Consider the following 26,160-nt stretch of genomic DNA (forward strand, 5'->3'; position numbering starts at 1 on the left):
GAACTCTGAGAGGAACAAAACCAGCTCTGAATTTAGAGGGTCCCCACAGCATCACTGAGCACTGACTGCACCTGTCCAGGAACCCACAGGGCAGCTCAGCAGCTCCTGTTGGAGGTGCAAGCCATGATGCAGGACATTTCTGCTACAAAACCCAACCTCCCTCCCCCCTGCTAACCTGCCTCTTCACCAGTCGAGGTGCCCTGGCCATGCTGCCACATCCCCAGCACAGCACAATCCCGGAGAAGCCCTCCTGACCCACCTCCACTCACCCTCCCCTTTGTGGGGGCAACACCGCTGTGTCCTGGCAGTGGCATTGGCCAGGGGTCACCAACAGCTGCTGGCAGCTTCCTACAGGCGGGGAGCAGCCCTTACCTGTAGTTCCCTTTCTTGGTCAGCAGCTCCTTGAACTGTCCCAGCGTCACCACGCGGCCCTTGACGAGGGTGCGGTAGGGGATGGGCTCCCCGCAGAAGTAATACGCCACCACGATGTTCTCGCAGGGCTGCGCCGCGCCGCTGCCCGGCCTCTTCTGGGGCTTCAACCTGCTGTGCACAGACACAAGGGACCTGCTCAGTGCCAGCCCAGGGGGCTCAGAACCATCGTGCTGGGTACCTGGCAGGGCTCGGGGCTGCTGCGTGAGAGGAGCAGGTCAGGGCCCTCCAGATGGGCTGGTGGAAATGCAGTGCAGGCCCTGCTCCCACCAACAGCTCTCTGGGCATGCAGACACACACGAAGATTGGTCAAGGAGCACTTGGAAAGGCTGAATGAGGCCAGGACACAGCTACAAGGAGGGTGCAGGTTCTAACTCAGCCCCTTCGTGCTGTCTCCAGGCCTCGAGAGAGTACGGCCCTCCTCACAGCATGGTTTGGGAGTCACTGGCAGAGCACCCCAGGCCAAGGCAGCAGTGCCAGGTCACCATCATCTCCATCACCATCCCACCATGCTCCTGGTGCACACCAGCACACAGGGCTGGAGCACCATCCCACAAGGCATGATCATGCAGACAGTGCCCAGACTGCTTGGGATCATTGTCACCATGGCCAGAACAGCCCAGCAAGACTTTCCAGTGGCCCACACCTGCAGGCAGGATGTTCCTGCACCCTACAGCTCTCCTGGGCACCTCTCCCAGAGTACGTGGAGGTCTGAGGGGATGGAACTCCCAGCATGGCATGTTCTGGAGACTCTGCTGCCTGCCCTGTCCATGCAGGGTGCCAAGGCAGCTGCCATCCCCAAAACCTCAGTGACTTTATACCTCCTATGTTTTCCCAGCTCTCAAAATGTTGGTCTGGTCTTTGCTTCCAGCCCACACACCGGGTTCAGCTATGTGGTGCCATCAGTAGACTGAAACTGTCAGCCCAGCCCTCACCCCATTTTCAGAGACAGACAAAAGCAACAATCATTCAGCTCAGGGTACTTTGCCCTTCTGCAGAGCCTTTCATCTGGGGTGCCGAAAACGCTGCACAAACATTGGAGCAGCCTACACAAATTGGTACCTTGGCATGCGTGGTCTGAGCCAGAGGCAGCCTTCCCTTTCAAAGTCACATAAAACACATTTGGCAGCTTTAAAAAAAAAATCATTTTAAAAGCACACTGGATAAAAAAAGATGATTTTGTATTTACATGACTGGAAAGTTGCTGTAAAAACCATAGAATCTGCCAAGCACATGAGGTAATCGCAGTTTTGGAAATGACTCTGACCTTAACCTTTAAACAGTGGCTGGCGGGCAGAGCACCTTTTCATGGTGTGCCCACATAAACATTGGCACTGCAAACCAACACCAGACACAGCCTTTCCACCTCTTCCTACAGGCATGAGAGGTCTAAAGTTCAGCTGAACAATCTTCTGGGTGCCTGCTCTGCCTGTGAGACCTTTGGAGAAGATGCAGCATTCTGAGAAGCAAGGGTCTGCTCCTGGTGCCAGCAGAGCTCTCGGAGCCTCTCCCATCCCTGTATCAAAATACAGGATGCCCTTTAGCTAGAAAAATATTAAGGAATTGAGTCATCCTTGGAAAAAAAAATATAAGGCATTTAAAGGAAAAATGGGTCATAAATTCAGGCAAATTCTGTGAATCCTGTGAGCCAGAAGTTAATTGAAGGGGTTTGGAAAACCTCAGCATCCCTAAGCTTTTCTTAATCCTGCTAGAGACAAGTCATGACTAAGAGAGGGCTGCTGTGTGCCTGGGGACCTGGGGACATGGAGACGAGCCTGGCACAGGAGCAGAGCTGCTTCCTCAGGGCTGCTGTTTTCCTTTGCCTGGGAGATGGAGAGGACAGGACATCCCTGAGCTCTGCTGTGGCAGAAGCAAGAGGGGAACTGTGCCAGTGGCTGGGAGTGTCCTTCCTCCTGCTGTGCACATCTCAAAGGCCATTCCTGAACGTACTCAGCCTGACTCCAGTGACATGTGCCCTGAAAATGATACCTGAAGCAGTACCTAAAAATGATCTTGACAGACAAAGAGGGGAGACTGACCAGCCTTTAGTTCCCTAAGCCTTTTTTCCCTTTTTGAAAATGGGCGCTATGCTTTCCCTTTTCCACTCAGTGGGCACTTGTCCAGACTGTCAAGACTTCTCAAATATGATGGATAGTGGCTCAGACACTTCATCCACCAGTGCTCTCAGGCCCTGTGGATGGATTTCATCAGGCCCCATGGACTTGTGCACCTTCAGGTTCTTTACATGGTCTCAAACCTCATCTTCTCCTGCTGTGGGTGGTTCTTTTTTCTCCCAGTCCCTGCCTTTGCCTGTGACTTGGGTGCTGTGGTTGGAGCACTCACTGGTGAAGACCAAAGCAGAAAAGCCATTGAGTACCTCAGCCTTGTGCATGCCCCAGGTAACCAGTTCTCCCATTTCCTCCCAGACAGGGCCCACATTTTCCTCAGTCTCCCTTTTATCACCAATGTACCAAGAGAAGATTTTCCTGTTGCTTTAGTTCTATCAGCAGAACTCACACACACCCCAAACTGCAGCCACAGACCTTTAGCAGGCTGAAGCAGAGCTGATGAATATGGAATCACTGACAATGTAATTTTCCAAGAGCTACCCTAAGGAGAATGAAACAACACAACTGTCTCCACTTTCGTCATTGCCAAGAGATCTCCTGAGACTTTGGCTTGCACATAAAGACCATCAGACCGACTCTGAGCCCTGCCTCATTAAATCTGCCACCTGCACCCATCTCCTGGGTGTCAGTGTGACCCAGAAATACTGCCAGGTACCACGCCCTGCCCCTTCTGAGGTCACCTCCCATTGCTGTGTTTGTCACAAGCACAAAATACCATCCAGCAGGGAAACAACAGCACTCATCCCCCTCACTGCATCTGCACCCCAGTCCTGACCCACAGCTGTGCATCCCACCAGTGCTGGGACAGGGATGCAGCACCAATCCAACCTTGCGGTGATGCAAAGGTCTCCAGCTTGCTCCAACTCAACCCTGGGGCTGGAGAGCTTTGGAAAGCCCAAAATGCACCCAGCAGATGTTACCTCAGAGGGTGTCCCAGCCACAGGCTCTGCCCCTCTTCCAATCTTGGGCCAACACAATTGATTCCAAAGTGATCTCATGCTAAATGTTCTCCCTGCTTGCAAAAAATCCTTTCTCTGAGGAGCTGGTATTAATTACTTCAGTCCAGGTGTGAAATGTGAGACTGAGCTACAGGAAATGGCTCAAAACCTGTCTGTCCATGGAAAAACCTGATGGTCACTGGGACAGCCGTGCTGGGCACTGGTGTGCTGCTGGATCTGCAGGTCATTAGCACTGGATGGTCAATCCTGAATTGCTTGCCACAAGCAGCCAGGTTGCTATCTCAGAGATCAGGGTCATTCCAAATGCTGTGAGAAAGGGAGAGAAATGCTTTTTCTGGAGGAATATTTACAATTCCAGCACGGTCACTGCAGGTGCCCCGTGGATTTAAATGGGGCAGTGCTGCAGTGGGAACAGGGCTGTTGGCAGTGGGCAGTTTGGTGGGGAATGCCACTGCTGGGAGGGCTGTGCCAGCGGGGAGTGGCTGCAGAGCTGGATAACCGTGCTGGCAAGGCCAGTCTGGCTGTAGGAAGCTGGCAGAGTGTGCTCTCCACCCACAGCCAGCTCAACTGGAGCCTCAAGGACACCTCTGGGCTCACCTCCACCTCTCTGTGCTTCCCCAAGGCTATTGACAAACCTGGGACACTGGCTCCAATTTCCCAGAGCTCTTCAAAGCTCCTGACTGAAATAAATGGTGTTTTCATGGGAGCTTCTCTCTGTTTCAACTTTGTTCTCACTGAGCTGTGGGATCTATTTCCAGGCAGGCTCCTGGGCTAACCAGAACAGGAGCTTTCTAAAAACTGCCAGCTCATGTGTGCTTCAGTTGTAGCAGCCAATCCTACCAAAATCCAGCAGAGAGATTTCAACATCCAGGAATCTTTGGCTCCCTGGGGACCACTGCATCCATTTTTGCCTGCTACAAAATGTACTGCAGGCAAAAATGTACTACATACATTTTTGCCTGGACACAGACACATCTACTTTTCATAAGGAGTTCCCCACTGGTGAATGTCACTCTGGTTTTCCAGGCATGGGACAGGGCTGGGGGATCACTGCATCACTGGGAGAAGAGCCAGCCCTCATGGAGAGGCAGTGGAAGCAGAGCAGCCCAGCACTGGGACTGCTCAGCCCATCCTGCTGCTGGCATGCCTGGCATTTACCACACACCATGGGCTTCCCCTGTAAGCCACTCTTATAATACAGGCCAAATTAGTGTCAGAATATTAATTGCATGGCCCGGGCTGCTGTTTTCCAAGTGTGTACAGGCATTTCTTGGGAAGGTGCATGAATTTAGTACAACTATAAATGACTCTACTAATAAACCCTATCCAATTACACACGCCAAAGGTAGATCACATAAACTTGGCTTAACCTGGCTTGGGAAAGCCCTCTAATTACCTGGCTTTCAATCAATGCTCTGACATGAATACACAGAAATCTGCTACGTGGCCACTGCAAGTGAAAATAACTGGAGCCTGTCAATTAAGAGCTTCTTTTTTAAATTACATTTATGTTTCTACAAGTCAGACCGCAAAGTGTCAAGTTTTCTGAGGACAGCTGGAGAGCTGTGAAAGGTTTTTAATGGACAAAGTGCTTTTAGCTGTTAACAGTAATTATCTAGCACTTCCAAAATGCTTTTCACCAGAGAGCTCCATGTGCCTTGCAAATGATGTCCCCTGAAAGATAACAGAGCAGGAAAATGAGCTCTGCAACAGCCATTAAGCTGAGTCACAGAAAGATGCAGTGACTTGGATATGGTCATGCAGAGTGAGAGCTGTTGCAGGAGGGCTCCAGCACAGAGCTCTCATCCAGAGGCCACCAACAGCCTTTGCTGGAAGCTTGTGCAAGATGGAGATAAAGAGCAAAGACAGATTTGTCTTCTGCACTTAATTCTGCTGCATCCTGATGAATTCTGCTCTTGCACCGAGCTCTGAAGTCACTGTGTGACTGTGAATGAGTGCAGAGCCAGCGAGCACCAGGGGAGAGAGCTCTTCCAGCCATGCTCCCTCTGCCCAGCTCCTTCCCATCCTGCCAGGAGCACTTCCAGCCTCTCCATGCACAGATCACAAGCCCATGGCCCCAAGGTGGCTTTTGGCATTTGCACCATCATGTCAGAAAGACTGAGGCAGATTTCTCTGACCTCTCTGCATGCTGGAGACCAGAGCAGAGGACATGGACATCCCTCAGAGCAGTCTCTCCCAGCCCTCCCACACAGAATCAGATCTTATCATCATACCTTTGTTTAAGGGGGAGTTTTCCAGCCCTTTTTTCCTCCTCTTCCAACCTCCTGCGAGCTTCCTCCAGCTGGGTGAGAGGGTTGGGGGCTGGGTTGGGTGGCATGGTAGGATCTTGAATGAAGGGGTGAGAAGGCTGGACGACGTTCCGGAGCTGGGCGCTGACCCACGGGTGCACCGTCACAGGTCGCTCGATGGAGAGGGACCGCACCACGTCGTGGGGCAGCTGCTTCTTAGCACCTGAAGAGCTACACACAAACACAGAGGTTTTACACGGAGCACTGAGATGCTCTGCACAGGCACACAATCATTCCCAGAGGGACCTGCTGCTGGACACAGGCACCACTGGGAAGTTCCTCACAGCACGGCTTTCAAGGGAGAAGAGGGGTGCAACCAAAATCTAAAGAAGATTTTGAGCAAGTCCTGAGACATCAGGGTGAGCAGCCCAACCCTGAAACAAATCCCACAGATAAATGTGAGGGCTCCCATCAATCCCACACATAAAAATGAACTCAGGAAAAGGCAGCTCGATCTTTTATGGCATTCTCCCACAGGATGCCCTCCATGTATCCACCTTGGAACCACAGCAGCAATTTCTAAGATTCCCCTGGGGCTGCAACCTCCTGCCATGGCCACGAGTTATCCTTTAGAAACAACAGCCCTCACAGCCCCCAAGTAATCCTCAGTCTCCTAAGGGTCTAAACCCTTCTGTGGTGGATTCTTGCCTTCCCAAGATGTCTGGGAGGAAGGCAGCCTGCTGACACATCTCCCTTGTGCAGGGGATGCAATACAACAGTGTGGTTATCCCTTGCTCTGCCAGCCCTTACCCATGGTTTGTTTTCTTATGCCTGCTGATCTCCTTCTCTCCCTCTATGATCCACTGAAGGATCTTCTGGTTTTTCTCCACATCTTCAGGAGATCCTGGCATCTCATAGTTGGCACCATCACTTTTCCCTGAATCGGTCTTCTTAACATTCCTTTTTGAGAGCAGACTTGCTTTCCCACTGCAAGAACAAAGCTTGAGACATTAGTGCTTTGCTTATGCCAACCACCAGAGGGGCAGAGGATGGACACATCTATCTCCAGACATTTTCCACAGCTCCCTGCTCGACCAAAGCTCAAACCACCCATGCCACAGTTCAGGCTAAGAGTAAGACTACTTAGACCTGGGCACAGCAGCTTCTCTGCCCAACAACCTGTGGGGAGAGGGAAGTTCTCCTCTGGCCAAATGAGCTATGGCAAGATCTCCTGCCATCAGAAGGGCTGTGTTAAATCCCCAGCTCTTTGCTCAGAGCAGGAGGTTATTCATTGTCTGTCTCTCCATGCCTGACCACTGCTTGAAACCCGGGTCCTTCCTATCACCCTCAGATTCACTGATACCCCAAACCCTGACTTGCTATGCCCAGAGTTTGCTTCTCACCCTCAACTGAATGAGGCTTCACCTCATGGTGGAAGATCACATCCTAGCAGGGTGGACTGCCTCCCAGGGGGAAGCCCAGCCACCTCAACCACCATAGCCAGAGGGATGCCAGGCAGTAGCCAACACTCTGGCTACACCTGTGGCTGCAGCAAAGGCTCCTGCAGGAACGCCGTGGCACACACAGCCACGTGCCCAGCCAAGCAGCCCCATGCTCAGGAGGCCACGCAGAATTCCCCTGTGCTGGCCTGTCACTCCATGAGACTTCCACTGTCCTAATCATCCACTCGCTTTACTGCACAGGACCTCGCTCCTGCATGTTCACCAACACACAGGAAAAACAACCTGAACACCACAGAGGAGCAGCAGTCCCTCAAATAGCTTTGCTGGTTTACTTTTTGGTAAAAGCCTGGGGAGGAATTGCTGCAGATCTACAAAGGCAGGGCAAGCTGACAACGTCTCTGCTTCTCCCAACATGGGATGATGCAACTTGGCAGCATCAGGTTCAGTGCATGCAAACTAATGCTGTTTTCTGCAGGTTGTCACTGACCCACAGACACAGTCATGGGGGGCTGGGGAACAGCACACCAGCTGGGTTCAACTAAGAGTCAGAGAAGCCATCACAAGAGACTGCTGGCTACCAAACAAAACCATTTGGATGTAAATCCTTGCCTTGTGAAGCTTCTAATTCAGGGACTGCCAGGAAGTGGGAGTTTGTGCCAGAGGAAGGACAGGTCCGAGTATGTCCTTTAAAAATCTCATTAAATAGATGCTGTAGCTGCTGTTAGAAGGAAATCTTGTGTCTAGATGGGGCTTTGGGTTGGCCCAGCATGGCCATGCTCATCTCTGTTGAAGCAATAACCCTTTCCCCATACAAACATGGTGGATTTAAGTGCCTCTCCCTCCTGAAGAGCAGTTTGCTTTGGCTGCCTTTGCACTCTGCCTCTCCCCTGCCACCCTAGAAAGCTGATCCTGACTGCTGCAGACCCAGCCAACCTGCCTTCACTAACTGTCCCACCCCTGGTACACTGCAAAGAAACATGCCAAAGCCTCAGCCGTGGGGAGCCAGACACACTCAGGGTGAGCACAGCTTTCCCCTGTGGCTGCTCCATCCCCATCCCTCACCATGGTCAGCCCTGAGCTGCACTCCCACCTTGCAGGACCAGGAGCTCCCCCCTCTCCTTGCAGCATGGAAGGGATGGAGGAATTCAAATGGCCAAGGAAAGACAGACAACAACCTGCAATGCTGCCAAATGGCTTTTCTGGGCAGAGGGTGCCCTACCCTGGAGAACATCCCCTTGGGACTGGCTGCAAGGGCAGCACTGCAGTGTCCATTGCTCTGTTAGGGAAGAGAAAGGAGCCCGTCTGGTGAATGGGTTCAGCCTTGCAACAAATAAAGTGGGGGCATTTGTCCTCTCATAAACACCTTAAGAAACCTGTTTCTATTACCCAGACCTCGAGACACAGCCCCACCATCCAACTCCTGGTACATGGAGAAGCAGACCAGCACCTGCAATTTCTAAGCATCTCCACTGCTTTAAGGAGTAAAAAATCAATTTTATAACCAAGGCCAATAAAAATTCTGGTTAGAGGATGTCTTTCAGTACTAGATCACAGAGATAAAAAGGACTCTATAAAGGTTATCAGGGCATATCCATTTCTGAAGGGGAAGAGCCCTCAAACAACATCCCAGCATAAGCTCACACAGGAAAAGGCTCAACTGCTACTTCCCTGACATGCTACAGCCTGTTTATGGAAGAGCTCCCTACAGAAGTCATGGCTTTGGGAATCTGGGTGTTCCTAGACTCACCTGTAGCCTAAAGAGTCCATGGGGACAGGGGCCAAGCCCAAGTTTTCACTGTAGTTTCGGGACTTTGTTGCATAGTTATGTGAATCTACATTCCAAGCAAAGCTGTTCTGCACTCGCTGCGTGGCCTCAGCCTCGATCTGCTCTTTTGGTTTCATCATGCTGTGGTGATGGATGTGGTGGTAGACATGTTTATGGTGGTATAAGTTAGCTGCATCCAGTTTCATTCCTGATTTTGTTGTGTGCTTGCCATGCCCTGGAGGAATTGTTCCTAGTGTCCCTGACAGCTTTCCTAAGTGGCCACTTTCTGGGGACCGTGGCTTAGGAGAGTGACGGCCAGGTCCTGGAGATTGGCAGCCTGGAGTTTTCATCACACGCTGCACGTGTTCATCCAGGATGCTTTCGGGGTTTTCTTCATGGGCATCTCTCATCTGCATCCCAGCACAGCCCATCTCAGCGTAACGAGGAGCAAAGTGATGGAAGGCTTGGGCAGAAGGCATCTTGTGGCTAATGACTGAGGGACCAGAAGAGATATCTGCATCCTCACCTTCTTCTTCCTGCAAGAAACACAGGGACAATCAGAGAATGACAGAAGAGTGGTGGAAGGGGTCCCTAGTCCCACCTTCTGCTTGCAGCAGGACTGCTGCTAACCCTTAGGCCAGGCCTGGTTTAGTCCAGTCAGATCTTGAAAACCTTTAAGATGATGGAGATCCACCATCCCTCTGCAGACCTGTCCCAGACTGACAGGAAATTCCTAATGCTCAAGCCAAGCCTGTGCAGTCTGGGTAACACTGAGCAGAGCAGCTCAGGTCTCTCTGTATCTGCTTCTTGAGCCACCATTAGCAATGTTCTCCACACACCCCGCAAGGAGCTCTGCCAGGCAGCCCACACATCACAACCAGGTTTACAAACACAGCTGACAAGCCTAACGACTCAACTGGAGCAGGCACAGCCTTACTCTAAGTCCCTTGAAGGTGGTTCTACAACAACCAGCAGCAGAAACATAACTTACCACAGTGTACCTTCAGCTTCCTACGTGCCTTTGGTAAGGCACTGCTTCAAAGCCCATCAGATAAAGCCCAGAGCTACAGGATATGCAGCAAATCAGTTCTGAGTCAGATGAGACCAGGGGGTTTTCTCACCCAAATGACTGTTTCACAAGGCAAAGCCAAGAGAAGGCTTGTAACAGGAGGGAGCAAGTGAAGGTCGACAGCTGCATGAATGGTTTTGGAAATCAAACATTGATTTCTCCCGGGCATGCTAAGGCTGGAGTGAAACACTTCGTGCAGATAAAGAAATGGGTTGGAACTAACTGCTTGTTCTTGCTGTTCACGCTGGTCTAGGACACGCTATTAACGACTCTTAAGTCCTTGCCAGGAAGAATTAAACTCCTCCATGCTGACAGCCACAGTTTTGATGCTGACGAACTACTTTACACTCCAACATAAACTCAGGTATTTATGAAGTTTCTTTATTGGAAGTCAGGATTCCTATTTGTTTTAATTACATAAGCAGGATTCCAGTGAGTCCTGTAATCCTTCTCTTTTCCTCCTTTGGCACAGTAAAGAAATCAGTTGCAGCACAGGGTATCTCTGCCCTGCCAGATAAATGCATCTACTGGAGAACACTGACTCCCATCAGCTTTGCCTGTCAGATGCCATCATCCACCACTTGCTAACCAGCTTCAAAGTCTCAGCTGCCAACCACACAGCAAGAAAGCAAATAACAGACTTCCTCCCAGTGTCACACCTGGGGGTTCAGGCCTGAAGCAGGGACAATGCCAGGCTTTCAAAGTGCCAAAGGCGCGGGCGCTGTAAGCCTGGGGATGTGACATGATGCTGGTGTCTGGAGGGGACACAGCTCACCAGCCACCAGCCCTGGGCACCAAGCTCAGGGACAAGGCATGGTGAGGGATGTGCTGACTACATCCCTGCCACTGAGGAGAGCATTTATTAGCAGTTTGTGATACCCTCAGCACTTGGGAGGCTTTAGGAGCTGGTACCTCCCAGGTTTAAACATCATCTGATGTGCACAGCAGGACCTGACCCTGGCACAGATCCCTGAGGAATGGCAACATGTCCTTTCTGCTCAGCCCAGAACTCTGGCAGCGCTGTCACAACTGATCAGGGTCGCATGAGAGTGAGAACCTAGGCTGGTCCACCCAAATGGGTGCCTGGGATTTGGGAAATCCTCTGGCTGCCTAGAACTCCATTTTGCAGGTAATGTGGACTTCTGCTTCAAGACTGAGATCAGGATGGGCTAAGGGGAGAAAATGCTCTCTCAGTTCATGTTAGCTCAGCTTATCTGCGTCACTGAGCAGATCTGGACCCCAAGCAGGACCACAGGCAGGAGCTCCTGGGGTGGGTATATGGGAACCTGCCTTACTACCCCCAACACTGGCCTCAACCTCACATCAAGTAGGAACAAGCCAACAGTGACACAACAGCAGTGAATGAAGGAATTGGGGTGCTTATCCCAATCTGCTATCTTTCCTCGAGCAGGGCAATGGTTTGAGTCGAGGTTGTAGGAACTAATTCTGCTGAATTTTTTCACTGTGCTCACACTGCAGTGAAATAAACAAAATACGTGGTGTGGGCTCTGGAGCTGTGTTTTGGGACCTCGCTGTGGTGAGCTGGGCAAGGCCTGGCAATGAGTTGGGCAAAGCTTGATGGAGATCTGGGCAAGGTCTATAAATGAGCCTGGTGGAGATCCTGACAGCTTGACAGTGAGCTGTGCAAGACCTGGCAATGAGCAAAGCTTGGCAGGGAGCTGGGCACAGCCTGGCAGTGATGTTGGAACACCCTGGCAGTGTTGCTGGCACAGCCTGGCAGTGATGTTGGCACAGCCTGGTAGTGGTGCTGGCACAGCCTGGCAGTGATGTTGGCACACCCAGGCAATGATGTTGGCACACCCTGGCAGTAATGCTGGCACAGCATGGCAGTGGTGCTGGCACAGCCTGGTAATGATGTTGGCACAGCCGGGCAGTGATGTTGGCACAGCCTGGCAGTGATGTTGGCACAGCCAGGCAGTGATGTTGGCACAGCCGGGCAGTGACCCTGGCACAGCCGGGCAGTGATGTTGGCACAGCCTGGCAGTGACCCTGGCACAGCCGGGCAGTGATGTTGGCACAGCCGGGCAGTGGTGCTGGCACAGCCGGGCAGTGACCCTGGCACAGCCTGGCAGTGACCCTGGCACAGCCGGGCAGTGATGTTGGCACAGCCGGGCAGTGACCCTGGCACAGCCGGGCAGTGATGTTGGCACAGCCTGGCAGTGGTGCTGGCACAGCCGGGCAGTGATCCGGGCGGGCAGGTGACACTCGGGGCGGGCAGGGAGCCCCGCTGCCATCACCACTAGATGGTGCTTTGTTGACATCCTATTGTCACAGAGCTCCTCCACCAGCTCCCACAGGCAGCCGCGGGCGGAGATGCAGCTCCAACTTTGCTGACTGCTGAGCTATTTTTACTGCCCAGCAGGGCTGGGGGTGCCCTTCCCTTTGAACGAGGAGCTGAGAGCTGCACTGCTGAGCCACAGGCTGGAATACCTCGCTGGAAACCTCCTCCTCTGCCTCCCCTCGGTCCCACCCATCAGGCTGCTGCTGGTTGGGAAGGGAAAACAGCTCTGCTAAGCACAAGAGCCTCTTCGATCATCATGCAAATGATTTCCCTCTCTAGTCAGGCAATGCTTCATATTCAAATACTGAGACTCTCACTGGTGAGATTTTTTTTTTTTCTTTTTTCCCCTTTGCTTCCCCCTGGCTTATTTTTCATTTGTTCAGTTCAGAGTGATCTGTATGATCCAATACTGATCTCTGTGACAGCAGATTCCATTCATGGACATGAGGCTTAAGTGTCTCAAAAACTAACATGGGAACATGCACATCCTCTAATTCTCTGCCACGTTTCTCAGAATAATTAGCATTTGCTATTCTGAATTCTCAGAATTCAGCATTTGCTTTTTTGTAAAGCAGAAACCTGACAGTCTTTTCAGTAAAAGGCATTTGGCTTCAAATCAGATGCTTCCTCTCAATGTTACTGCATGATGCGGCTTTGAAAGGGAACCTGCAGGCTGCTCGTTAGGGGGGAGAAAAATTCTTTTCCCCTGGCTTTTGCAAAATATTTCCAGCTTCTCTGTTAGGCTGGTAACTGCCCAGTGTGACTAATGCTCCTGGTTTTCCCTGTGCTGCTGTGCAGTGAGCCATGCAGACCTGGGAAGAGGTTACCCTGCAGTCCTGGTGTTCAGGTCACAGAAAAAAGCCCTGTGATCTATCAGGATTCCAGTTCTCCCTCTTGCTGATACCAGCAGCTCCTGCACCTTGAGTGCTGACCTAAAAAAGCTACAATTGCTTACTCTGAGTTTTTCTGAATGGCTAACACCAGATGCCAGCCAGTCAATGAAATACATTCTGGAGACAGCAAAGAGGTTTAATATATAGCATTAGTGGGAGTCCTGGGTTTAAAAATAGATTAAGTCACACAAAAATGTGTTTAAACAGACTTAAATATATTCTCTGGCACATAGGTATTTGCTGATTTTATGGTATTGCTACTGGCAGCTTCTCCAAGGAGGCAGAGGGCTGGGATAATGTAATTTAGTATAGGTGGGGGCTGCAATGGAGCCATGGCAGGAGGAGGAGGAGGAAGTGGAAGTGTGTTCTAGGACTGTGTTAGCAGAAAATGCTGCTGATTGCACTGCCTTTGTCTAGAAAGCAATAGTCACCAGACAGGAGAACAGTGCAATTCCAGAAGAACAGGAATCTAATCCCAAAATAGCACCTGGCTGGATGCAGAGGTGTAGGGAGTTTGCAGGTAAACACCTGGAGATGGATGGGACCTTACAGATCCTTCTGTTTTCCTCTGTTCTCTGGATTTGAAATGCAGATGGCAGTTTAAAGCCAACACTACAGCTTTTTCCTGTTCAAAGATTTACTAGATAAGCATTTTAAAATACTCCAACAGGGCTGAATGTTCTTTCCTGGAGCCCCAGAAGCTCAACCTCCCTGAATGCACACCTCTGCTTTAAGGGAGGGCTGCAGGTTACAGAGCAGGTTACACTGAACTAGTGATGCTCAGTAACACCATGGTGTCCACTGGGATCTCTCCTCTATCCCCACCACAAGATGTGCAGGTACCATGAGATGCAGTATCTCAGAAGAAAAGCTGTGGTGTGAACACTGCTGAACAGGGGTCTCACACAGGTAATTCCAGATGACCAGGACCTCACTCTCTCCCTCTTGGAGCTTGCTGTGGAGCTAAAGGCCTTGCACATTTCCCATGGTTCATCTAACAAATCCTCAGGGTCTAGGGCCCCAGCAGTAGCAGGGCTCACAGCACTCAGTGCCACTGGTTAGGTATCCCAGTGGAGTCAGTGTGTTTATTCTGCCCAGGAGAGGTTTTCAATGCCACACTTGACCACTTCCAAAATTCCTACAATGGGCAGAACCCTTTTGGTTGTGGTAGATATGGCCTGCTAGCAGACACAAACACCCCCAAGCGTAACATGGTTACTGTCTGTAGGGGAAACAGAGATCACACAAAACCTCCTATGGGAAGGTGAACCCCTCTTACACAGTCCCCAGGGATTGCTCACAAACTCAAAAGAGCCAGGATACCAAAGGAAGTGATGGAGAGCATCCACAGCCCCTGAGTGACGGCAGAAGTGGGCACTGCTGTACCACAGCGGGTATTTTACACAGGGAGGGAGCACTGGAGCTCACAGAGCCCTGCATGGGTGGGGGAACAGCACCGTGGAAGCTGCAGGGGCTACAGGAGCCTCCAGGAGCCCTGTGCCACTGATGCCCACAGCAGTGGAGCAGGGAACTGGCCACCCCAGTTGTTTGCACAGCAGCTGAAAGCTCCCTGTGGTACAGGGCAAGCAGAGTGCCAGGCTGGCAGAGGAGATAAGAAGATCACTGACCGCTCGAACGCGTTTAAGGCGCTCCTCTAACTTCTCCTCTGCTTCACGTTCCTTCTGTACTTCCTCCAAACGGTTGATCAGCTCTGCAGCAAACTTCTCTGGTTCCACGTGGATATCCTTTGGCATTCGGTAGGTACGCTGCAGGGAGAACACAGCACGGCTTAGCAAAGGACGAGTGAAAAATCCCACGTTTCTCTGGGAGCCTTTGATAACTGGAAATGCCGGTCGTTCCGGTGGGAGCTGGGGGAGGACAGGCTGGCAGGCACTCAGGTGCAGCTCAGGACCTGGGGGCTTGGAAGCTGAGCCACCACCTCCACGAATTCCTCAGCTGGCACCAGCTCCACACACCACCCCATCTAAGGGAAAGGTTTTCTGGAGCTGCAATTCAAAAAGCTGTTTTGGCATCAAATTCCACTCAGGGATGGAAGTGCTTGCTTTTCTCCCAGTGGACACATGGTCAACAGGAATATCATGGTCTCAAAGGGAGGCAAAAGAATGTACAGACCTTTCAACCTCTCAAACCTCCTGTTTATAGCAGTTATGCTTTCAGTTTGGCAGAAGGGAGGACTCTGGTGCACACTTACTCAGCTTATTGCAGGAGGATCAGTGTGTGCCAATCAACCTCTGCAAATCTAGCCCACAGCCCAAGGTCCCAATTCCCACAAAGCATTCTCTCCTGCTGGAGGATCCTACAGGATTGCATCTCAGCTTTTCAGAGCTGTGCAATGATTCCCTGCTTGCTTTATCAATACAGCACTCTTACAAGCACACAGGTGTCATTTTTTGCCTGCTCTGGGTGAATAAATAAATATTTATGGCAGTTCAAGGACATTCTTGATTCCTTATGCTGAGTTACTTTGTCCCTAAATTCCTGGGTTCCGGGATAAGAAGTTTGTGTAGTGAAGTATGAAGCTATCAGCTGCTGCATTCTCCCCCTCATTTTTATCCTTTCTGTACAATTTTTTTTTAAATAGTAGAAAAAGTTAAATGACGCACCAGAGATAAAAATTTAATTTGGAGGAAAAATAGTTGGAAATTCAACAGCATAAAACTCTGCATTCAAATATTTCAATAGTAACATGAGAGAAATATACACTCTATAGGACCAGAGACAAAATTAAATGTGAAGATGTGAGATAATTCATAGCAAAAGAACAAATGCAGCATCAGAAGCAGACAGTGAGCTTGAAAACTTTAAAGGAGGATGAGAGACCACCCGAATTTATCCCAGGCCAGCCAGAAGATCAAAGCAGAACACTAAAATGCTGCTTTGCCTCAAAACCTGACAAAAGTATGCAAATCACATTGGCTTTTCTGTCTCTGCCAGCTGGAAGGCAGGGAAGAAAACCAGAGGCAGCAAGAACCCACTGATGGCACCAAGGAGCTGAAGACTTTTTCATGACACCCCAGCTGGGTTGCAGAGGTCCCAGTTAAAGCACTGCTTGTTTTGTTTGCCAAGAGGGATGGGTCTTCCTGAGCCTGTCAGAAATCTCAATCCCAGTGACCCATCTGAGCTGGGAACACCCCCAACCATTCCTTTCATCCTTGCAGCCACTGAAGTGGGCACAACATGAGGGAGGTGATGTTACCACCCTGGGATGATGTCTTTAGTGCCACCAGGACCTCCAGCCCTGAAAACCAAAGGCCTGTATCACAAAAAGCTAAACTGAAAACAAACAAACAAACAAACAAACAAAACAAAAAAAACCAAACCCACACCACCGATGTTCAGTCTTGAAATATTGGCAGAGGGGCCAAAGTAGCATGTTTCACCTTTGTGTAGTGCAGAAACAGGCTCCAGATGTGTTCCAGTACAGGGGAAGATGTAGCAGAGCTGGTTCCTGCTCTGTTACTCCCTGAGGAGCTTCTCAGGATGTCTCCCTGTTCCCCTGCATAGCCCTGGGAAGCACTCCTGGCTAAGGGATCCTGTTTCCCTCAGAAACCCCAATCCCGTGACCACCACCACCACCCTTCCTCGTGAGGCCACGGCAGCAATTCCCAAGGAGGGAATTCTCTCCCTTGCCTGACAAGTCCCAGCCTGCTGGGTGACGTGTTCCCTCCCTCCTGCCACCTCAGATGCCAACTCTCCCTGCGGTTGTTTATGGATGGCACCACCAAGCCCTGCTCCGTTAGACACTCAATGAGTCTCATGAGAGGCAGCTCAGAGCTCAGCACTTACAGTCTTGGATCTCCCTGCTGCAGCTACCACAGACAAGCACAACTGGGAAAGAATTGCCCTTTGTTTCCCTAGCCTTTGATGCAGGGCAGCATCCCAAACCAAAGTCTCTCCTGAACCTGTGGTAGCAGTGGGTGCAAGGGCTGGAGTGTCCAAGTCCTGTCACCATGAGGTGGTTCCCTGCAGGCCCAACAATGCTGAGGAGCTGAAGATATTTGGAATCACTGCTGCATTGAAGGAACTCAAAATAAGGTGATTCTGGGTCTTTTACAGCTAATACCTCAGCAGGTTTATCCACAGTCTCTCATACTCTGGAGGTGACTGAAGGTCAACTACAGAAACTACAATGACAGAACCCAAGAATCTTTAGGAGGAACTTGTTTTCTTCTCTCTTTGAAAAACTGTTGCACCTGCAAAACCCACTGCCTTGTCCTTGGAGCTTCCCACTCAGCACAACAGCTTGCAGAGGGCCTCAGGAGCCTGTATGAGGGTGCAAGATGCAGCCCCCTGTGCAAGGGTGTCACTGAGCATCCAAGATCAGTGCAACTGAAATAAACCTCACTTCACCCCATGGATACCAGCTGCACACACCCTGTGCTGTCCTGGTGGGTACCTGTAAGGGTAACTCAGAGAGCTGGTGAGCAGAATGATGCTCTGAACATCACCATGGGTCTGACTTTATTCCTAGCTCAAAGATGAGCTACACAGACTTCCCCAAAACTAACAGTATTGCAGAATAATGAATGCAAATTCTCTGTGCTGAAACAATACAGATAACTGTTGAGGGCTCTCTCTGACTCCCTAGACAGAAAACATGGATTGCACTGACCTGGTTCAAAAGACTTAAGACAACAAAGTGTTTGAAGCCTTATCAAATGATGGGCCTGACTTCAGAAGGGAGACAGGGGAAATATGCTCCATCAAAGACCAGCGAGGCTGAGCCTGCACCCAGAATAGGATCCTTCAGGGCTTCAGGATTTTGAACCTGCCCCCAGCTTCCCATGAGCATACAGCATCTTGCCAAGGGAGTTGTAAATAAGCTGCTTATTGTTCTGAAATCAGAGAGGCTCCAAATGCCTTTGTTCCAAGTAAAGGGTGCAGCACTGTCCAAGAGCTTGCTGGTTTTTGAGGATCCAGCCCTTCAGTCTGGACTAGAATGAGGTCTCTGGACATTCTACATCAACAATTTAGAAAGTAAGGGCTTCATTTCAAAGTACTGTTTAGTCTAATGTTTTATTTAATTACCTATCTACTTTTATTTAATGGAACTAGTTAGATAGGTCTGTCCAGAACCAAACCACGTAGAGATTGGGAGGCTGCAGGGGACAACAGACAGGAGGCTGAATGCCAGGTAGATTGGGAAAACTAGAAATTGCTTGACCTGGTCTAGATGGAGCAATCTTTCCTTGTGATGGCTCTGAAGAAGGATTTCTTGGGGTAGCTATCACTAGAACACTGTCCTTGACACATGAAGTGTCTGAAGCTTTGGTAGCTTTGTGAAGAAGCAGCCCTCTAAGAACATGTGAGACACACAAGCTCTCCAGTAGCTCCACTAGGCAGCTCCTCTCACATCTTCCCCTTCTTTTCTTGGAACTGATGGAGTGGGAATTCCATGGATTTTGCTCCATGAGACAGATGCAGCTCTTGGGTTTTGATGGATTTCACCTTCCCTGAGAAACAGAGATTTAAAGGACCAAGCTGCAAATCAGAACACACCGGCATCTGAAATGTGAGAAGGCTGAAAGGGAAGAATCTCACTGCAGTTTGCAGGTTCCCCTTGGGAAGCATCAGCCTCAACTGCTCTAAGATGAAACAGGAAGTTTTTCAAAATTACACTGGGTAGAGGTTCGCTAAGCAGCTCCAGGGATCTGTGGTTTGGGCTGAACTGTTTCTGACAGATGTGACTGGGCCAAAGAATTCTGTGTTAGTAAATCTCCCTCTTCTACAAGAGGTTTGATGCCTCCATGATGCCTGAGGGGCTGTTGTTAGATCACAAGTCAGCCTTAGAAATGAAAGGAAGATGACAGGCTAGAGAAGCCAAGAGAAACGAACTTCTGAACCTCCATGTTTCTTAGATTAATGCATTCCTCTGTGACATAAATTTTTAACGGATAAATGGTGTTTCCATACCAGAATCACTAGTGGCAGAGCTCACAGATAGCTGGATTTCAGCATCCAGTTTAGCAGCATTCAGGGATTAGCAAGGAGTCCTGCTGTGGCAAGGCGTTTGAGGAAAATGGCATACAACAGCCGATGGGAATTCCGAGCAGGTTCCCAACTCACAGGAGCATAAAGCTCATTTAGCTGCAGTTATCCAGGCAGCACGAGACCAGGCTCCTCCTGTGCACTCCTCACTTGTACAGCACAGCACAGGGGTCACTCACAACCTTCTGTTCCACTCAGGAACACCAGGGAAGCCACCCTGCAGCATCCTTGACTGTGTGTCAGTGCAGGAGAGCTCCTGCCTCATGACCAAGCTACAGCAAGAACATCAACATGGATTCTTTATGCAGTTAAACAAACCAACCATACACCAGGTCTTAATGCTTGAGGCTGGATTTTTCTAAATTTGCTGTGGAAAAGGAGGATCTCCCATCCTCTCCTGGGAACAGATGAATGCCAGAGCCAGGTACAGCCCTGTGTGCACTGGGCTTTCTCCCTTTCTTTGGGAACTTGCTTGCTCTTTCCTTCCTTGGTGCTCCAAGACTGCTCAAATCCAAGAGAGAGATGGAAAACCACATGAAAGCAACACTCACTCTCTGTGTAATGTGTTCCTGCCAGAGGCACAAACCAGAGGTCTCCCTGCTTGCTGGAGATCCTCCCCCACTGCATTCCTGGGCAGAGCGCCACTTCACAGAACACAACTTTTCCAAACTTAGAGCATTGGTGACTGGCTAAGTGTGGAAGATGTGAGCTGCTAAGTGTGGAAGATGCAGATCAGGGCCATCCACACATGTCCTGCTGCTGAAGAGGGTGCTCCACATAGCTAGCACACGCTGTCACTACTTGGAGGCAGCACGGCTGCTGGGACCAGTGGGCAGCCTCCTCTGAACATATAATCACTGCAGTTTATAGCTTCTGGACTTAACTGCAAGTGCTGCTATTAAAAGCAATGTAAGTCCTTTTAGAATTTTGCATAATAGCCCCATAACTCATTTGTCAGGGAACGGGAAGGTCTGTAAAGCACTTCTGAAATGACTTTCGGAAGTAGGAGGTTCCCTATTATCAGTAGGAAAACTTGCTGTGCATTCTGCAGGCACTATCAGCATGGACTCTGGCTATGCTGCAGATAGGAGTCCATAAAGACCTTCACTCAAAGGTTGTGATTTCATCACTGCCACACGTTTGGAAGCAGCTAACCCCAGGCCCAGCCTGATTCAGCCATGGGCTGTGGGATAGCCCAACCACTGGCTTTGGAAAGCAACACTTGAAGAGACATTTGCATGGCTCCTTGCTAATTTGTGCTGTTTAATTCAAAGAGTGTGCAGTTAGAGCTGAATTTTAAAGAGTAACTTTGTAACATTTCACACTGGTGTTGTCAAAACACATTGTCTAATTACCTTCTCCTTTCTTGGCTGATTGATAAGAGAAGGCAGAACAGTGCTTCTCTGAAGTTGATGCCAATTCTGTGTCAGTAATTGGCTGGCAGGAGGTGCCAGAGTGTCTGAACTAAACTTTTATTCCCTGGAGAAAGACTAGAACTAACTCAACTTCTCAGTCCTCGGCTCCCATATAAATATGTGTCAAGATGCCTTTCCCCCTGGCTTAAAATTACAGTGCAGAACCTAATGGGAACAGTGGATGTTTCACCAAAAAATCCTTGTGAAGCATCTGTGTGTAGTTTAGGAGGAATATGTAATTCTAAAAGACTATGTAGGTAAGTAGGATAATATAAAAATTTATAAGCAGCAGGTGGGTAATTTAAACTTTGTTTTTTACCCCGTTTTTAAAGCTGGTTTCCAAAAGGGTCGATAAAATTTAATGCTAAGTAAAACTAATTAGCCTGCAAGGAACTGCTGCTGGAATGACACTTACTCAGTTCAACAAAAGAAATGTTTGGCAGATGGAAGTTCGTTAAAGTAGAGCTCACTATACATATTTAATGCTCCATACTCTGAGTTTATAACCTGCAGTTCATCGAGGCATTGCCAGTGCACACCATCAACAGAAAGCCACTATTATTTTTATCCAAAAGGTAAAGCCACTGACAAGCTTTGAAGTCAGAGAATATTCAGTCAGTAGTTCCCACTGTTGGGGAACAGCAACAACAATAACAACAAAAAATAAAGGCCAAGCTTTCAAACTTCAACTCTAACAAAGCCATGCTTACAGTAAAAACGGCATCAAGTGAAATAAAAAGGCACCCAGCCAGCCTTTTCAACAGCAACCACACTGTGAAAGCAACTGTGTGAAAAGAGAGGTGACTGAGCTAGGATGGCTATGAGCGTCTGCAGCCAGGGCTTTTATTGTCAACCCAGTGATCAAAGCACAGGAGACCCTCTTAAATCTAAGGAAAATAATCTAATTTAAAAGGCAAAACAAAGAGTGGTGGTTTTGGTGTGAGTTTTTTTCCTTTTAAATCAGATTAAAACAAGGGTGTATTTCTGCTGGTATTGTGCTGCTTTGAGCAGGCAGGATGGGAACAGCTGCGTCAAGTTTGAAGGCACTTCTGGAAAAAACAGATGGAGGCTTTTTCTCTCCCTATTTGATTTGTGCTGGAGTCCAGCTGTCCAAAGGGGAAAGAAGCACCTTTATTCCCTAGCAGATATTAAATGTCACCTGTAACTTCTCAGAAAAAGAAAACAATAATAAGCGGAGCTGCAGATGGTGATGCAGACCTCTAGCAGTTGTGCTTATCTTCCAGAGGCTGTTTGCTTACCTGGAGCAACCAAAGAGACTGTCAGATAAATGAAATACTTACTCCTGCACCTTTTTTTTTTCTCCTGCCTTGTGTCCCCAGGTGAGCTTTGCTGAGTCCTTGGGAACAGGTTACAGCTCCTCTGGCTTCTCAGTGCAGAAATATTGCTGGGGACCGTTGCACTTCTCCCCAGCTGACCTTGGCTGAGAGCTGCACCAGCCTCCATGTCCAACAGCCTCCTACACCTCCCACAAACACCTCCAGCTCACCCGAGGGCATGGAACTGCTTGCAGATAAATGCCAGCCGGTGCTTCCATTCTCATCCAGGAGAAACAATCAGCTACTGACTGAATGGTTAAAGAAAATTCTGTGTTTTGGGCAGCCAGAATGGTGAGTTTGGCAGAAGGCTCCAAGCCTTTTCTTAGCACAATGTATGTCATCTTGAAGCACCCCCAAAGCGAATACAGCACTAAGCGGGATTAAACTTAAGCACCAGCAGAGCAACTGTCTGCTAGAGATCTCACATATTTTGCATATTTACCCCTGGGAAGGAGATAGTGCTACTTACAGGAATGTGAGGTAGTGGCACGCGTCCATTTGCTTTGGCACTTTCTTGCATCTCTCTGCGATGCTGCTTTCGGAGTCTGTACGGTGGGATCCCATCTCTGCAGGAATAAAACAACAACACACCCTGCTTTAGTGCCTTTCTCTGACACGTTATGCTCATTCAAGCCTCGCTGACACAGAGTGGCTGGTAGGAAACCCCTTCACATTTGCATGCCCAGAGTAAGAGGGACCCATGCAGCAACGATGCTCACGCAGGTCCCCGAACCAAAAATCTCTGGCATGGGGGCCAGGAGGACTTACACAGCATCCACCAGGAGCAGAGTGAGGCAGGGCTCCTGCGACTGCTGCTCAAGGCAGAGGGCAGGGAGAAGGACTTGGACTGCATCCTGGTACCTTTTATAGTTGGTTGCTTTCTATAAAGAGTCTAATGTACACATTAAACCACAGGGCAGGCTAACAGAGGGGGGAGAAGGAGGAGTGGGAGCCCAGTGAGCATCTACTCCAAGGGGAGCTCAGTCAGGGAACAAGGTATACATTTTTAAGAGAGTGTGACAGCTGCTCGAATGGCTTATCAAAGGAGGTATAGGCTCCACTGCTTCCGAAGGTGATCTCTAGCTCAGTCTGAAATGATGGGCTTGATACTGGAGCTGCTGGAGGGAAGAACCAGGCCCCTCCCCAGAGGAGGCTGGATGAAGTTAGAAAGGGATGTCATGGGCAGTCACATCCAAGTGAACCAGCTCTGCTTGGCCTTGTGCCTGTGCTGAAAGACGTGGTGACAGAGGTCTCTGTAGAGGAAGGAGACAGTGGTGGCCACAACCCTTGGTACACAGGGGTCAGTGGGTCAGAGGCACCAGGCTTTGCTATGCACCCCAAATGGCAAAGCATCACGGCCTAAAAGTGATTTCAGGCAAAGAAAGGAAATGCATTTTCGTTCTTACCATTGCTACCACCCTGCTCACACCCAAGGACAGGAGAAGATGAGTGCAGCCCAGTTATGAAAGGACACAAACCCATCTCCTGGGGACCTTGTATTATTTGGTGAAAATCAACAAATTCAAAAACACATGCCAGCCTGCAGCTTGGCAATTTGGAGCTTTTTCATTTTATAAATTTCCCTGATTCAGTAGAGGTAACTGCTTGGGAGCGTCATGCAGTGCCCCAGAGGTGGATGGATGGAGGGATTTGGTTTGTCCCAGCTACCATGTAATTCCTAGGCACATCTACCAACCCTGCACCCCTCTGAGTTGTGAAAACGAGCCAGTTCTGACACATCTCACAACATGAGATGTTTGCACAGGCCAAATGTCCTTAACACCTATCCCCCTCCACCGCCCCAGCTGTTTCTCCAGAACATAAACCAAACAGTTTCACCCACAGATTTTTCAAGTCAAGGTGCCATTTGGCAAGAAAAACACAATTTACTGTGGTGTTTTGCCTGCAAACCTCCTGAGTTTCAAGCACCAGTCTGTGTGAGGATGGCCACCATCAGCTTTCAATCCCATTCCCATCATGCTGGCTGCCCTGCTGGCTCCCTGGAAATGTGGGTGCAAGGCAGAATCACCACCAACCTACATCAGAAGAACCTAATTTCATGCAACAACCCAGGCATTCAAAATGCAACACCATTAAAATAAAATAAAACAAACCCCATGATTAACAAGTGCTTTTTAGCACAAAGACAAATGAGGGAACGGAAAATGAGCCAGGCTAATTACAGCTCTGGTGAGTGGCTGCAGGTAATGCAGGAGGAGGAGGAGGAAGAGTGTGCTGGGAGCATCATCTCTGCTTTGCCTGCAGTGACATGGCTTGGGAGCAGGACAACTTCCCCACGTTGCTGTACAGGCATCATGACAGTGTTCATTAGGTGGCTTAATTTTCTTTCATGATGAGAATCACAACGGTTAAAGAGTTTCACCGCATTGTGACGCGGCCTTTTCTAGACTGGACGGTAACAAAACAACTGCAAGTTTTCAGAGGGAAAAATAAAAAACCTGGGGGATTATTTTAGCCATTGCTGGCATCAATAGTCAACATTTCAGCTTAACCAGTGCACAAAACCCGGGTGCCAGAACACAACTCGCACACTAAAGCCACACGGCCATTCGCAGGGAACGCGGCATTATGTTAGAAAGTGCAATTTTTCTTTCTTTCTCTCTCTCTTTTTTTTTTTTAATTCTCCCCAGCAGCAGTCCCAGCGGAAAGAGCGACTTTTGTTCCCAGCACAGTAGCGAAAGGCTGATAATGGCCTCTAATCTATCCGGCTTCAAACACATGTTCAGCCCCGCTGTGCTGCCTTTGATGTCATTTTAACTAGATTCCCCAATGCCACCTCTGAACTTGGAACATTCCTTCGTTCAATGTACTGTGCCAACTCAACCAGAGGAAGCAAATTCAAAGATAAGCACTTTAATTTTATCCCAACAAAACCTTATTCAATAGATGGGGGGAAAGCAAGGAAAACCAATACCGTACTTTTGTTTTCCTTTTGTCAGGTAGCTTGCTTTGAGATATTTTCAATAGATAGAGAAATAATATATATATATATATATATATATATATATATAAGGAAAAAAATTAAACTTTTTTTTACAGCACATCTACTTTTAAAATAAAACTTTCCCAAACTGTTTTTCCTTGTTTCATCACGTGATTTTCTTTAGCACCGGAAAGCTCAGCACTGAAATGCTGAGTGGGAAGAAGAGTATTTCTATTGCTTATTTAATGATAATGCAATGAGTTTACTGTTGGGGAAATGTGGAGGCTTCCTCCCCTCTCCAAACTCACCTGCAAGAGCCTCTGGTGAGCAGTGGTTTGGCTGTGGCTCTGCATGTTGGACTCTTCTGACAAGAGATGTCTTTGCTCCTCTAGACAGGCTTCAAACCCAACCATTATGTCTAACACATTAGAAATCATCGTTTGGGATCTTTTAAATTTAAAAGCTGCTAAACTTATTTAAATATAGGAAAACTTGGGGTAATTCTGGATCACTAGCCTTAGGAAAGACAGGAGACAAATGCACAGCCAAACTGGTATTTTCTACCAATTACCCTATCAAAGCACCTCTGTCACAAGAGACTTTTCTCACATAAAGAAGCATGATAGGAAAATCACCAGGAATTTTGGTTAAAGGCCAGTCATCCAAGGAATAGCATTTAATCTGCAAGAGTTTTTGAAGGAATAACCACTGTCCTAAACCCCTTTGTTTGGGGGATTGGCCATTCCTACTCTGGAGCAGGTTTGACTGGAATTGGGGAAGAAGGAGCATCCCTCTGGCCAAGCCCACAGGCATCAAGGGCTTCCCAAGTGCCTGGGGGAAGGCAAAGCTGTCTCCCAACTAAGATAAGCCGGGACGCCTGATAAGAAGAGGAAGGAGTATTGTTCTGCTGGAGCACAACACTGGGCTAAAGAGGAGACATTATCTCCTCTTTACCATGTAAGCTCTTGAAGAAATCAAGATAGATATGGACCTAATGTGTTTCTGCATCTGAATTGGAACATCACATGGAGATTTAATGGTTTCAGCTGCTGCCTTCCTACCTACAGTTGCCTTAACTTGCCTCAAGCATCTCTGTTGTGACAACCCCTCCCACCCACAGACTCACCTCCTCCACTTGGGAAGATGCTATCCTCAAGAAGGGTTATCTGAGACAGCAAGAGCAGCTTAGGACTGTGC

The 26,160-nt window shown here is 49.1% G+C and overlaps 1 protein-coding gene across 5 annotated transcripts in view; it reads right to left on the reverse strand.

The window, feature by feature from the left end:
- Nucleotides 1-26,160, reverse strand: part of AXIN1 (axin 1) — a 77,715-nt gene that overhangs the window by 2,215 nt on the left and 49,340 nt on the right. For 4 of the 5 annotated variants that reach the window (XM_053991932.1, XM_053991930.1, XM_053991933.1 and 1 more), the window contains exons 4-9: nucleotides 22,489-22,585; nucleotides 14,887-15,024; nucleotides 8,977-9,530; nucleotides 6,577-6,753; nucleotides 5,752-5,997; nucleotides 373-543 (exon numbers count right to left, since the gene is read on the reverse strand). In XM_053991932.1, coding sequence (XP_053847907.1) covers nucleotides 373-543; nucleotides 5,752-5,997; nucleotides 6,577-6,753; nucleotides 8,977-9,530; nucleotides 14,887-15,024; nucleotides 22,489-22,585 — 1,383 coding nt within the window. The remainder of the gene's footprint in view (nucleotides 1-372; nucleotides 544-5,751; nucleotides 5,998-6,576; nucleotides 6,754-8,976; nucleotides 9,531-14,886; nucleotides 15,025-22,488; nucleotides 22,586-26,160) is intronic. The other variant, XM_053991934.1, reaches the window with a different exon arrangement.

Source organism: Vidua macroura, chromosome 16, assembly GCF_024509145.1.
Source record: "Vidua macroura isolate BioBank_ID:100142 chromosome 16, ASM2450914v1, whole genome shotgun sequence".
Lineage (NCBI taxonomy): Eukaryota > Metazoa > Chordata > Aves > Passeriformes > Viduidae > Vidua > Vidua macroura.